The following is a 15,235-nucleotide window of genomic DNA, read 5'->3' as shown; positions in this document are numbered from 1 at the left end:
ATCCCCCCAAGCCCAATTTTATTTTGGAAACAGGGCCTCGGTAAGTTGCTGAGGCTGCCATTGAATCTGCAATCCTCCTGTATCAGCCTCCCACATAATCAGATTACAGGGATAAATCACAACTCCCATTCTAATAGTTTTATAGTGGTAGCATTAGGCTTTTCTATGTATAGAATCATATATTTTACAGATGGGGAGTATTTAAAATCTTCTTTTCCTGTTTAAGATGCATGCCTTATATTTCTTTTTCTTGTTTAATTGTCCAGGCTAGACTTTCTAGTACTATAACGGATAGGAGTGGTAAGAGTGGACATCTTGTCTTGTTCCTGATCTTAGAGAAAATACTTTGAACTTCTTCCCCTTCAGTATGAAAGTGGCTATGAGTTTGGCAGAGTCTTTGTTGTCTTGAAGTATAATCCTTTATACTTAATTTGGTAAAGCTTTTATTATAAGGAGATGTTAAAATTTACCATACTTTTATTACATCTATTCAGATCACTATGTGACTTTTATTCTATTTGTGTGTTATACTTTGCTTATTGATTTGGGTATGTGTTGAAACATCCTTGCATCCCTGGGATGAAACCAACTTGAACATGATGTATGATTATGAGCTTTTTGATGTGCTTTTGAATTCAGTTAGCTAGTATTTCGTCCAAGAATTTTGCATCTATGTTCCACAGGGATATTAGTTTATAGATGTTTGTTTTGTTGCTGTTGTATCCTGGTCAGGTTTTGATAACAGGATAATGCTGGCCTAGTGAGTTCACCAAGGCTCCCTCCCTTTCAGTTCTATGGAACAACTTGAGGAGCATTAGTATTAGTTCTTTTTTAAAAAGTTTAACAAATTAGCAGTGAAACCATCTCATCTTGGGCCTTTGTTGGAAGTCTTTTTGTTACAGATTCAATCTCATTATTTGTTATTGGTCTATTCAGTTTTTTTTATATTCTTGGTTCAATTTTTGTAGGTCATACATGTCTAGAAAATTTCCTGTCTTCTCTAGATTTTTCCAATTTGTTAGTATATAGGTTTTAAAAATATAATCCCTAATAATTCTTTGAACTTTTATACTACAATGGTAATGTCTCATTTTTTAACCTCTTATTTGAATTTTCTCTTGTATTTGACTAGTCTAGATAAAGATTGTAAATTTCATTTATCTTTTTAAATAACAAACACTTCATTGATCTTTCTGTTGTTCTTTAGACTTTATTTTATTTCTGCTCTGATCTTTATTTTTCTTTCCTTTTACTAATTTTGAGTATTGCTTGTTCTTCTCTAAGATATCAAGATATATCATTAGGTTATTTATTAAAGTGTTTTCATTTTTTGACAAAAGAACTTATTACCATAAACTTCCATCTAAGTACTGCTTTTGTTTTATAACACAGTTTTTCCTATATTGTGTTTCAATTTCTTTTGTTTCAAGAAATTTTAAAATTTACCTTCTGACTTATGCAATGACCCACTGTTTGTTAAAAATGTATGCTGTCTGGTCTCCATCTATTTGAATAATTTCTAAAGTTTCTCTTGCTGTTAGTTTCTGCTTTATTCCATTGTAGTAAGAAAAAGACATAAGCTATAATTTTTAATTTAATATTTTTATGTCCTAATATATGTTCTATCCTAGAGAAAGTTTCATGCACTGTTGAAAAGAATGTGCATTTTGTAGTTGTTTGGTCGACTGTTCTGTAAACATCTTTCAGAGTAGTTAAACTCTCCGAGCTCTACCCCCAGGCTTATTTTTTATTCTTTATTTTGAAACAAGGTCTCACTGAGTTGCAAAATAACTCACTAAGTAGCTGAGGTTGTCCACGAACTGCAATCCTCTGGTCTCTGCCTCATGAATGCTGTGATTACAAGTGTGTGCCACCACGCCCAGCCAAATTATATATATATATTTTTTGAGGGAAGTGTGGAGATCCTATATACAACAATAATAATGTTTTATTCTATTTTCATTTACATAACTATTCTTCTCTTGGGGGTCTATAATTTAACATGCTATCATGATCATAGTTACCTTCACTTCTGGGTGCAGGACTCCCTTAAGCATGTTGTAATACTGGTGTTGTGGTCATGACTTTTCTTAGTTTTTGCTTATCTTGAAGGTCTTTATTTCTCTTTCAATTCTGAGGGAGAGTTCAGATGGGTATAGTAATCTTGGTTGGCAGTTATTTTCTCTCAGGATTTTAAAGACATTCTATGCTTGGGCCAATAGGGTTTCTGCTAAAAATCTACTATTAATCTACCAGTGTTTCTCTTAAATGTGACTTGGCACTTTTCCCTTTCAGATTTTAAAATTCTTTGTCCTTTACTTTTGGCAGCATGATTAAAATATGTTTTGGTGAGAATTTTTTTCTGGTTATGTGTTTTTGGTGTTCTATAGACTTCTTGTAACTCAATGGTCATATCTACTAAGATTAAAGAAGTTTTCTTCTATCATTTTATTGAATGCTCTTAACCTTTTATTTCTTTCCCTTCAGTTATGCCAATGATGCAGATGTTTAATCTTTAATGGTGTCCCAAAGATTTTGTGTGCTCTCTTTATTATTGTTTCTTTATTTTTGTCTGAATGTGATATTTCAACAGTCCTGCCTTTCAGCTCTGGAAGTCTTTCTCCCATTTGATCTAGTTTATCAATAAGGTTTTTGACTGAATTTATGTAATTAACAGAGCTCTTTAGTTCCAAGATTTATGCTTGGTTATTTAAAAAATCTCTTTTTGCTAAGTTTCTCATTCATATCTTACATTGCCTTTCCAATTTCATTTAGCTGTTTATCTGTATGCGATTGGATACCATTAAGCTTTAAAAAATGTTTTTTTTTAAATTTTTTTACCAAGCTGGGCATGGTGGCGCACACTTGTATTATCCCCATGCTTGGGAGGCTGAGACAGGAGGATCACGCAGGTTCAAAGCCAGCCTCAGCTACTTAGTGAGGCTCTCAGCCACTTAGTGAGACCCTGTTTTGAAATAAAATATGAAATAGGTCTGGGAGTATAGCCCGGAGGTAGAAAGCCTCTGGGTTCCACCCCCAGTACCACCAAAATAAAAAATAAAAATAAAAATTTTTACCAATAATTTCATCCACTTAATATCTTTAGAATCTGTTACTAGTTATGATTTTTATTTTGGTATGCCATATTACCTTGTTTTTTATATATCTTATATTCCTATGTTAGATCTGCACATCTAATGTAATGGATATTCCTGCCACTTCTATGATATGGTTTTTTTTTTTGAAGATGTATCTTGGGGGTATCAGTTATGCAATGTTATTTATAGCTGGGTACCACAGTGTAATTTTCCTGCAGCTTCTCTGGCTGTGATTAGTGAATTAGGGCACAGCACATACTGTACTGGATCTGGAGAGACGACTGTCTCTGCCTCATAAGGAGTGGGAAACTTTAGCAATTCAGGTAGTTGTGGTGTAGGTAGCGGAGTATGTGAGTGCACTCTGTGTCGTTATTCCTACAGTAGGATCACTGGTCCCTTCTGGGTGAAAGGGGTTTTCTCAGGCATCATAGAGATTGTCTGTGTTACTTGAAAGGGTCTCTGCTCTTCTTGAAAGGGTATTGGCTGCTCCAGGAGTGATGTAGGGCCTGAAGCACCGATCCTCTGATCAGACATTGATCATGGTGGGGAGGCAGAAACAAGAACTACAGAAGCCCCTGTGTGGTGCTGACATCTAGTCTTGTGAGCAGTGAGTGATCAGATGTGGTGTGGGCTTGACCCACACTATGTGTAGGTGGGTGTGGGTGTGGCATAGTGCGGTGTGGGCAGGGAAAGTTTTTTCTGCTCTGCTGTTACTATTTGCATGCCTTTCCAGGAGCAGGACCTCAGGTCTCCTTAGCTGTTTGTCCTGGAATAAGGAAATGCTTGGGGTCTTTTATCCCCTCCTTTTTTGCAGCGATAGCATCACCAGGGATCAATCAGAACTGGGTCGTGGCTGGAGCTGGGGAAAATTCCTCTCAGCTGAGGGACTTCCAGGAGAGAGGGAGGCAAATTGAGGCTTTTGCCAGGAAAGTTTCTCTTTGGAGCTTCTCAGACCGTCACAAGGGTGGGGTGATGGCTGGATGCTTCTCCCTGATTCTTAAACTACAGTGCCTACTAGGTTGAGCGGCAGTGGGTCATGGCTAGGGCGGGGCAAAATTCCTTCTAGCTGAGGTGTTCTCAGAAGCCAGTGGCTACTTCTGGACTGCTTTTCTTTGGGCCTTCTTAGGCTGGGTACTTCAGGGGCAGAGCTGTAGCTAGGGAGATAGCAGTGTTGCTCTGAGTGCTCCAGCACCCTGCTGTGAGCTTTTTCTCTATCTTGTTAATAACAGATGCTCTTGCACGAAGCTGGGAGAAGGCTGGTGGGAATTGTACTGGTGATCACCCTCAGTTCTACCTCACACCCATGGGACTAACCATGCCCCTGGTCTCAGAGGGCAAGCTCCTCCATCCCTGGTCCCTGTGGATGGCACCTTCTGCAGCAGGGCACATCGTCTCCCAATAAATGGCACTCTTGGTGGGTCTATATCAGAGTCATTCCACCAAGCCAGCTCTGCTGGTGGTGCAGAATGTCTGCAGGACCCAGTGATAGGGTTCTGGAGGAGTTTCTGACCCCTGAAGTGGTCCAAGGTCAGGCAGTAGCTCCCCCTTCAAGAAGGCGCCTGCTCAAGGACCCTGGTGGATGGCTGAGAGATTAAATGAGTCCAAAGCTGGACTCCGGTGCCAGTTCAGGCCTCTGATCTATTAGGCTCTGAGCCTGCAGAGGGCCACAAAACTATTAAACAAGGCTGTGAGTATCTGAGCTGATGAGAGTTTGCTAGGATTCCCTTTTACCTTTATCCCTGTTGGAAAGTGAATCTTCAGGTTGGAACAATGAATAAACACGAGTAAGAATTAACATAAGATCACACACTTAGTTTTTCAAAATAAAGACAGGCCACGATGAGAAACCACCTAAGTTGAAAAAGTTTGAATAAGGAAGACCTTGGTTTGTTAGTTAATTAAGTGCAAAACGTGTTAACAATACATGGCTGTATAGGAGACAAAGAAAAAAGCAATGCTGTCTTAGGCTAAACTATTAAAGTATCTATAACAAAAGACAGTAAACTTCCTCTGCAGAGGGCCAGTTAATGTTTGATTCTTTGCTGGCCCTGTGATCTCTGCCACAGTTACTCAATTCTTCCCCTGTAATGTGAAAACAGAAAAAATTTAAAAGTGCCTTATATATTGGGGATTGAACCCAGGGACATTCTACATTCAAGCCATACCCTCAACCCTTACATTTTTATTTTTTAATTTTTTGCGGTACTGGGGGTACATCCCAGGGGAATTCTACCTCTGAGCTATATCCCCAGCCCAATTTTTTATTCTTTATTTGGAAACAAGGTCTCAGTAAGTTGGAGAGGGCTTCACTAAGTACCTGAGGCTGTCCACGAACCTGAGTTCCTCCTCTCTCAAGCCGCTCAAGGACTGGGATTACCAGCATGTGCCACCATGCCCAGCTATTTTTTAAAATTTGAAATGGGGTTTTGCTAAGTTACTGAGGCTGGCCTTGAACTTGCAATCCTCCTGTCTCAGCCTCCCAAGTACTGGTTTTATAAGCATGTGCCACTGCACCTGGTGGAACAGTCAAAAAATAGTAAAGGAACATCATGGCTCTGTTCCAATAAGACTTTATGTACAGGGACAAATTTGAATCTCAGGTTAGTTTTACATATCACGAGATATTCTTTTTTGGATTAATATGTTAAATCATTTTTAGACTTAGATTTTAGACAAAAATAGGTGGGTTTGACTGGCAGGCCAGTGCTCTGACCCTGGTCTAGATCAGAAGACCCTAGTGTTCCTTAATCAAAATTCTCCTGGGCAAATGAGAGTTATTTATATGTAAGCATTTTCCAAGGGTTATACGGATGGAGGACTTCCATACATTTACCCAATAGAAGAAAAGATAAGGAGTACAATGGATAGTGAAAAATACCCGAAGGACTATCCTATGAACGGAGGGTAGTCTACCTGTGTCACATAGAGCAAAAGATACTTTCCCCATGTTGTTTTGCAAATCAGGCATGATGAGGGGATGTTTTCTGGAGGCAATTTTATTTTATTTTTGTTTGTGGTGCTGGTGATTGACCATGGGCATTCTATCTCTAAGCTACACCCTCACACCCTCAGCCCTTTTATTTCACTAGGTCGCTGAGAGTCTCACTAAATTGTTGAGGATGGTCTTGAACCTGTGATCCTCCAGTCTTAGCCTCCCAAGTTTGGGAGGCAGATTTAACTTAGAAAGTATTTTCTGTCAAACAGAGCTGCCCCATCATAAAATGAACCATCTCTTCAGGTTGTTCTGTGGCCATCTTTCAAGAATGCTGAGTTTTTTTTTTTTTTTAACAATGATGGAAATCAGTAAAAAATTCAGAAATGTTATAAAGCAAACCTAACCTTCAAAAATCCTTAGGACCTCTTGATGAATATACTTCTTTATTTCTTCAAATGAAATCACATCAGCCTAAAGAAAGAAGTAGATTAGTCTTAAAATGGAGCATAGTAAAAATTAATAGGGTGGAAATTTTGGGTTTGTGTGTACACTTGAAACTTCTGTACAGATACACTTATAAAGCAAAATGCTTTTGGCAGTTGACTCAATTGGGCAATAAATTTTTTATACTTACATTTTTATTGGTGCGTTATAGTCTCACATCACAATGCAGTCCATAAAGATGGTCACATCCATGCACACGGCACCGGTGGCCTTCCCTGTGCTCCTCCCTCCTCCCCCCTTCCCCACACAGGCTGTCGAGAGCGACCCTGCTTTCTCACGTGCGTATATAATGTCAGTGGACATGTTTTCTTCATGAATTTTCCCTCTGCACTCCCTCCCTCCCCCGACCCACCTTCCTGGCCCCACTGTTTCTCCTCCATTATCTGGAGTCCCTCTTATATCCCAATTACTCCCTGGCTTCGGCGTATGAGACAAAACATGACCCTTCACTTTCTGAGACTGGCTAATCTCACTTAACAGAATGTTCTTCAGGTCCATCCATTTTCCCGCAAATGACACAATTTTGTTCTTCTTTATTGCTGAGTAGAATTCCATTGTGTGTATATCCCATAATTTTGTAATCCATTCATCTGTTGATGGACACCTGGGTTGGTTCCATAATTTGCCTATGGTGAATTATGCCACTATAAACATGAATATGCATCTATTACCATATTATTCTGATTTGAGTCCCTTTGAAAAGATACCCAGGAGTGGCACAGCTGAGTCATATGGTGGACTGATTCCCAGTTTCCTGAGAGCTCTCCACACTGATCTCCATAGTGGCTGCACTCATTTGCAATTCCACCAGCAGTGCAGAAGAGTTCCTATTTCCCCACATCCTGCTCAAATGCTGAGAATAAGCTAAAGCACATAGTTGCCAAGGCAAGCTGTGGTATGGAACCAACCTATGATACTGATTTTTTCTATTAGTGGGGAGATGTGGCTTCATATAATTAGGAAAGATAGTTCTTGTTACTTCACTTTATAGTCAATAAAATATGCTGGATTATTTGTTAAAATTTTTTATACATAATATAAAACTTATTAAATTTTGCTTCTTCCCTGATAGTTTATTCCATAATTTATACATTGTAAACAGAAATGTGTTAAGCAATTTTATTTTCTTAATAGAAAGTGCTTTGTGAGACTTACTAAAAGTAAGTAGGTGAAGGGTGTCGGTTGAAATTTCCATCCTTTGACAAATATTCTTTTGTATTAATTTGTCAAAGAAGATTTATAAAAATGTTTTATAAGAAATTTAAAACATTACAAATGTAAAACATTTAGAATAATGTTTTACAATAGTTCTTTTAAAATTTCAAAAGGGATTGTTTTTCACAATGTTTAGGGTTTCAAAGTACTTCATTAATATTCTTTGTATTTGGTGATTATTATCTGAGGGTATGTGTGGCAATAAATGTACTATTCTATGTAAGGTAATACCGATTAGAAGTTGTAACACAGGGGATTACCCCTGTTGGCAAACATTCACTTTAAGATATGTACAGATATAGTTAGACGTGGGAAATCACCATGCTGTGTGATATTTAGACTAGAGCACAGCCTTAACTCTTTTCTATAATTAGTGAGCCTGAATTTATATACGTTTAAATCTTGGTAGGTTCCTTGTCATTCCTCACCGAAAACTCCTTCATCCTGTTTCCACCGTATGCCTGTATATGCGACTATAATGTTGGGGGTTTTACTAACATTATAGTATTCATTCATTTGCACTAACAACTCATTTAGAGTTAAAAAATAATGTGATAGGCTCATGTGTTGTTCTTTTACACAGAAAAGTTCCAAGAATCCCTGGTTACCTCATTTTCACTATACACAGGGAAAATGAATTATCGTACCTAATATTAATTACTGATGCAACACCAAGAGTTCCAATCATAGAAACTTTATTCAACTAGAGTTTTTGGGTGCTTGGAAAAAAATAAAGAAGTATAAAGATTGTGGAAATGCCCAGTTTTGCACTGGATCTCATATTAGTCTGTGGAGACATTACAGGTAATGTTTTAAAAACATGGTCTTACAGTCAGATACAGTTAGTCTGACTTGCTTAATGCTCTTGGACAAGTCAACTCAGTTTCTGAATTTATGAAAGTTGGATGGAAAGCACAGTGGTCCTCCCAGATTATGTGCGAAGATCAACCAATGAGTATGGTGAGCACTTGGCAGAGGATTTGGCACATAACTTTAAATAATGTCAGACCAGTTTAAGTACATTTTATGTATTTAAAGAGCATCATCTTGGCTTTCATTATAGAAGGTACATGGTTAGTACAAGCAACTGAAGGCCTCAGCACTTACCGGAGTGCCAGGGACTCCTGGAGATCCTGGGGGGCCCACGGATCCCTTGTTTCCTGGTGGCCCCACAGGACCGATGGCTCCCTTCACACCTATAGGGCCTGGCTTTCCTCGTTCACCCTGTGGACCTCTGTCTCCTGGGATTCCTTGGTCACCCTGTTAGGGGTGGAGAAAAAGAATATATTTTTTTTTCTAGAACCATGCCAGTTGTGGTTAAGAGCAGTTTCTGGATTCACACTGGAGTTTATTTACTGGGTGACTTAAATTCTGTGCCCAGCTTCCTTTCTTAGAAGGTAGGGATAGTGATAGCATCTACTGAATAGAGCAATGTTGAGAAATGAATGCATTAACTAAGTGCTTAGAGCAATGTCTGGCATGTGAGTCGCACTCAATATCCAGACACTAGTGATAGTGAGAGTTGTACTGGGCTGCCAGACTACAATGATGACACTTTTGAAAGTAAACAAAAGTGACTGTCTCTTCAGCCTTGGTCTCCTTTGCAGTAAACAAGGGAGACAACCAAGAGGATCTCATCACAGGTTTTTTATGTAGAGAATCTTCAGGATACCCAAATTTCTTCTTAATCATGTCCTACTAAGTTCCTCTGTTTGGTCTTTATTAGATTCTTTGGGTTTGTCATCTGTGCTCATGCGTTGCGTGTGTGTGTGTGTGTGTGTGTGTGTGTGTGTGTGTGTGCAGGTGTGTGTGTCTGCATGTGTTCACCATGTCCTAAGTATATACTACTCAGGGAGGTGAGAGAGGAGAGACTTTGAGGAGGTTCAAAGCAGGTGCCCGGAAGGAGGGTTGTCACTGAGATAATATACTCAACAGTATAAATGAACTACAAGAGAATCTGTTTGGCAAAATATCAGAAAAAATTAGGAATTAAGATTATATTTTATGTGCCTGAATCTGATACTGAAGTTTCCTTAATGCTGTCTTTTATCCTGCAATATGTTCATTACTATATATTTGTGTGAGGAAGAGGAAGAAGAAGAGGGAGAGAGAGGGAGAAGAAGAGGGAGAGAGAGAGAGAGAATGAACAAGAACACACAGAGTAGGTGTTTCAGTTATAAATTTTCAAATATTCAGCTGAACAATTTGAGGAGGTAAAGACCACATCAAGTGTGATGGAATGGTGCTCTAAGATGCCCTGTATTTCATCGCATTTGTAATTACTCTGCAAAATGTCAATTTTTAAAAAATTGACTTTTAAAATGCAAATCTGTATTTGTCTTGATTTAAACAACAATGAGAGATAGGTGTGGTGGTGCACACCTATCATGCCAGTACTTGGGAGACAGACAGGAGGATCACAGGTTCTAGGCCAGCCTTAGTGTAATTTAGTGAGATCCTATTTCAAAATTAAAAATAAAAGGGCTGGGTATGTAGCTCAGAGGTAGAATACTTCTGAGTTCAAACCTTAGTACCTAATCATCATCATCATCATCATCATTATCATAACAGTTATAGAGCCGTATGTGATCATAGGATATACAAAGAGACAGAATGAAGCTATGCACAAGAAGACAGATAGATATATCAGCGCTACTGTCTTAGTTATAAAAATGTACTTGTGTACATCTCACATTGGGAGAAATTACTGAGATAACAAAAAAGAAATACCAGCACATCTTGGTCTCTGCTCATGTGTAAAATAAGCATAATATTTAATAGTTAAAAATTTATGTTAGGTACAAAGATATTTGTTATAGTCATTATTATGAAAACTGGGAAGAGACTAATTGCCAAGAAAAAGAGAACTGGATAAGTGAAATAAAGGCATATCTAAAAAGTAGAGGAAAATGTAACCATTAACAGATAGCTGTATACTTATATTTACTTTACTGGGAAAGAGAACCTTATATATTGGTAGATAAAAAAGTCATTTACAAAGCAGTATGAACAAACTTTCAGGAGAATATATATTTTTTATGCTGACTGATATATATGTATATGTATAATATGTATAAGTATTATGTATAAGTATGTATAAAAGTGAAAGTTGGAAATATGTCTAAATTACAAAATACATTTATCTCTGTAAAAGAAAGATAGGATTTTTTGTTTTAAAATTTTTATAATCTGTTTATATTTATTTCAGTTAACATGAATTACCTGTGCAATGATTTTTAAAAACCCAGTAAACTAGACACCAATATACTAACACATGTGTCCACACTCACACACAATATCAGCCCTAAACACAACTATACTGAGTGATGATGATTACCTTGTAGCAGTGGCATGATACTAGTCCCACCAGAAAACATTCAGGCTCATAAAAAATATTGGGCAGTCTCAGTAACAATACACGTAATCCAAGCAATTCAAATAAAAGCACATCACCTAATTAGTATCACTAATAACTTCACTCTGTGTCCAGTTCTTCTTTCCACTTCCCTCCCTCCCCACACCACCGTGCTTTCTCTCCTTTGTATAGCTCTGGGTCAGTGGTTCTCAGCTGGCATCATTCTGCTCTGTAGGAGGCATCTGTTGATGTCTGGCAGCACTTTGGGTTGCTGGAGTTGGAGGAATGTAGTGGATGGAGGCTGGGGATGCTGCTAAAAATTCTACAATCCACAGGATGGCCAGCCACAATAGAGAATTATCTGCCCCACAAATATGAGCAGTGATGAGGATGAGAATCCCTTTTGGTAACAAGATCATGGGCGATGGTCATAGTGGGCATATGTGTCTATAAGACAGGAGGGTAAATGCACTGAGGTGTGTATGAGGCCGATCAGAGGTGTACCTGCCTATGACCTGCTTCTGGCTCTTAATTGCCATAGTTTAGGCCTAGTAGAGACCTTGGATCACATACACCCTAGCCATTTCATATTGGAAGGTTTTTAGGTATCTACATACATAACTGTAGCCAAATGGAGGGGCAATTGTAACAGACAGGTTTGAACAGTGATCACAACAGTAATATACGTACACGTTCTCCTTTGGGGCCTCTATCTCCAGGCTTACCCATGATGCCCTGAAAAACAGATGCCAACACTCAAAATCACTGCTTGCCAAGATGTTTCATCACTCTGATCTAAATGTTAGTAGGTATCATTAAAAGATAGTAATAGTGGTAGTATTTTCCATACCTGAGCACCTGGTAATCCATCTTTTCCATTTATTCCCTGTGAAGACAAAATGATTAACACTTCTAATTATGCATTAACATAACAAAAGGATGTTTGAGGACAGTTCCTCAATCCTATTTTTCCCCTGACATCTTGTTGAGTTGATGTGGTGAAATAGGAAAGAAATATCAATACAATCAATACACTCAGATAGCCCTGAGTTCAAATTCTCACTCTCGCCTTCTAGTTCCATTGACCATGCCCGGGCCATTGACCTAACTCCAGTAGCAGCAGCTTTTTCACTTACAAAGTATAAGTCCAAATAATGGACTTATAACTAAAGATTAAGAGAGACAACATGGAAATGCACACCCCACTGGAAGTAGTCACTGAAGATTATTTGCCCTACTTATTCTCCTATGTAGATACATTCTGAGAGATAAGAACTCCTCCCATTAGCCCTAGGTGGTTAGGACATGGAACAAATTTTCCTGCAGAAGTATCATTCTTAGTAAATGGTCTTAGTTGCTGCTGGGAGAATTTCATAACATGACCAGAGCTTGTTCCTACTATGAAATAATCTGTCAGCCAGAGAACAATTGTTATTTTTCCATTAGAAAGTATGAACAGAAAGCCAGAAATCTATAATGATGTTTTTTTGAGAGTATAAAATAGTAACTTTTTATTAGAAGACTGAGAGTTTGGTGAACTTTAAAGGGCAGCTCTGGAAGTGGTAATAAAGCCTAGCCCTGCTTGGAGATTTATAAGACTGAGAGAACTGTTGGCCAGGGGACATAAGAAGGAAAAGTACTTGGAGTCAAATGAAAGACCCAGGGCCCAACAGCAGATGTGCTTTTGAGATGTGATTTGAAGAGAGAGAGATCAAGGCGAGGAGCAGGATTCCTTAGCCGGCAGGCAATTGCATGGACATGCTTCTCTGAAAAGCCCGAGGGGCTTTTATTGTGTAGAAATGGGTTCTTTGAGCTGGGAACTGCGGACAACCGCATGTTTCCATAGCTGTAAATTACACTAAAACCTGTCACAGTCGATAACCCAACCACAGTCTCTCAACCTCTCTGAAACACCCTGGGAATTATCTACAGTATTTTAACTAAGAACATATTACCTGAAGTGTATGGTTCAAATAATTTATTATATCCAGGACCAGGAGTGAGAGAGATAAAGCTGATTAAAAAGAGGATGTGAAAGAAACACTTGTGACACTTGAGTAAGAGAAAATAAATCTAGTGTAAAAACAGAATGCATGTTTTCGTTAACAGTATAAGAAAAGAAATAACTCTATAACCTTCTTTATTTTGTCTCTAGTAATTTATCAAAGCCTATCAGAGTTTCCTCATTTGTATACAAAGGCATTACTTTCAACCCACAGGGAGTCCTACCTTCAGAGATTTTTACAACTTCTATGTATTTTCTTTCCTCTCATCTCACTTATCAGGTAGAACCCTACACCTGGGAATAACAGACTTTCTGCCTATCGCACACCGGCATCTGAGCGGCTGGCTGACTGGTCAAAGAAAACCATGTGTCTCAGCTCACAAGCTCTGAGTACATGACAGTGGATAGCAACAGCTCCTCATCATTCCCAGTTTTTCCTTCTGTGTTTCCCAATTTAATTCCTTTTCCTTCTCTCCAAAAAACACTCTTTCACAGACTGTCCTGTCTCTTGTTGCCTCCAGCATTGCCTACCCACTCCTCATGCTTAGAGGATAACCTCATTTCTTCTTTCACTAGGGAAATACACAGGAGAGAACGCCCTCACCTGCCCTTTGCCCCCATCAACCATTCCTGCCCCGGCTTCTGTAATATCACCCCACCCTCAGGTAAGAAGGATGAACTGTGCTCCTCCTGGTTAAGTCAAATTTCTACTCCTGAATATCATCAGCCCTCTCTTGCTGCTTAGAGTAACCCCCATTCTATTGCATCACCAAGATTCCCTCTCTCAACTGAGTCATTCAAGAGACTAATATTCTATCATCTCTCCCATGGCCTCTACACTTCTAGATCCAGGGGGAACTTCTCAGCCAATGTTTCTTATCTGTGCATATATAACTCTTAAAACACTTAGTTCTCTTGTGAACTAAGTGTTTAAAGTGTTTAGTTCCTAAGTGAACTAAAGGAAATGTCAGTTGCCGGGTTTTCTTCCCGTGACCTTGGCTGTGCTTTCCCCCGTCTTCTTTGCTGAGGATATCTTCCTATTTGCAGAAGTGCCCTCGTCCCTACCCATCCACAGTGACTCCATTTCATCCAGGCCTTGGCTTAAATACTCAAATCAGTATCTTCATCCTGACCTCTCTGCTCAAGTATAGATACTTGGGTATCTATAGTGTGAATATGTCCAAAATGGAGAACTCTTGGTTTTACCTTCAAAACCCACCTATTGAGCCGGGCATGATGGTATAGCTTGTAATCCCAGTACTTGGGAGGCTGAGACTGGAGGATCTGGGTTTGAGGCCAGCCTCAGCTACTTAGTGAGGCCCTCTGCAAGTTAGTGAGATCCTTTTTCAAAAATAAAGACTAAAAAATAAGGTTGGGGGTGTAACTTAGAGGTAGAAGGCCCCTGGGTTCAATCCCCACTCCTGCAACAAAACAACAACAACAAAAACAAACAAACAAACAAAAAACCCCAAACCCCTATCTCTGTTCTTCTCCATTTTACCAATTGATACCACTCTCCATGGCTGCTCAGACCCCAAACCACAGCTTTGACTTGGCCCTCCCTCTCGGTTTGCTTCTGGTCTATCAGCAAACCATGTTGGCTGTCCCTTCAGTGTATGTCCTACCTCGCCCTACTCGTGACCTGCCAGTTCTCACCACCTTATTTCTCGTGGAGTTTCTGGCAGTGCCCCATCAGTGTCTGCTTCTCCCCCGCTTTGTACAGACTTGTCTCGCATGGTCCAGTGAGCCTCCAAGGTGGCTCGCTCATTTTCACTCACTGATACAAGAGCTCCAGTGGGTTTCTGTGGCATCTCAGATGAAACTCGAGCTCTGGGTCGCAGCTTAGGAGTTCCTTGCGGTCTGGCCCCTGCTCACCTCTCCCTCGCCATGTCTCTCACCCTCGTTTCCCTCCATTCCCTTGGACTTCACGTCCTCTGCCGTCCCTTGACCTCACCAAACTCACTTCCCTAGTAGCCATTTCTGAGCGGAAACACTCTTCTCTCTAGTTCCTCCTGGCTCGATCTCACTTCATGCAGGGTTATGCGCCTAAGTGCAGACCATCTCAGACCCTATTTAAATTATACTTACAGCGCTTCACCTGAAGACTTATAGTCTTCGACCTG

General features: G+C 39.4%; 1 protein-coding gene across 1 annotated transcript in view; it reads right to left on the bottom strand.

Moving 5' to 3' along the window:
- The window catches only part of COL19A1 (collagen type XIX alpha 1 chain), a gene marked incomplete at both ends in the record, with an annotated part of 383,978 nt that overhangs the window by 18,170 nt on the left and 350,573 nt on the right, over nucleotides 1–15,235 (bottom strand). Inside the window, 4 exons of the mRNA XM_080699922.1 lie at nucleotides 6,438–6,504; nucleotides 8,860–9,012; nucleotides 11,798–11,842; nucleotides 11,958–11,993. Of these exons, the coding sequence (XP_080556048.1) occupies nucleotides 6,438–6,504; nucleotides 8,860–9,012; nucleotides 11,798–11,842; nucleotides 11,958–11,993 (301 nt within the window). The remainder of the gene's footprint in view (nucleotides 1–6,437; nucleotides 6,505–8,859; nucleotides 9,013–11,797; nucleotides 11,843–11,957; nucleotides 11,994–15,235) is intronic.

The sequence above is a fragment of the Muscardinus avellanarius genome (genome assembly GCF_963383645.1).
Source record: "Muscardinus avellanarius genome assembly, chromosome: 8".
Classification (NCBI taxonomy): Eukaryota; Metazoa; Chordata; class Mammalia; order Rodentia; family Gliridae; genus Muscardinus; species Muscardinus avellanarius.
Note: the sequence above shows the minus strand (reverse complement) of the source record. Positions and strands in the feature narration are given on the sequence as shown.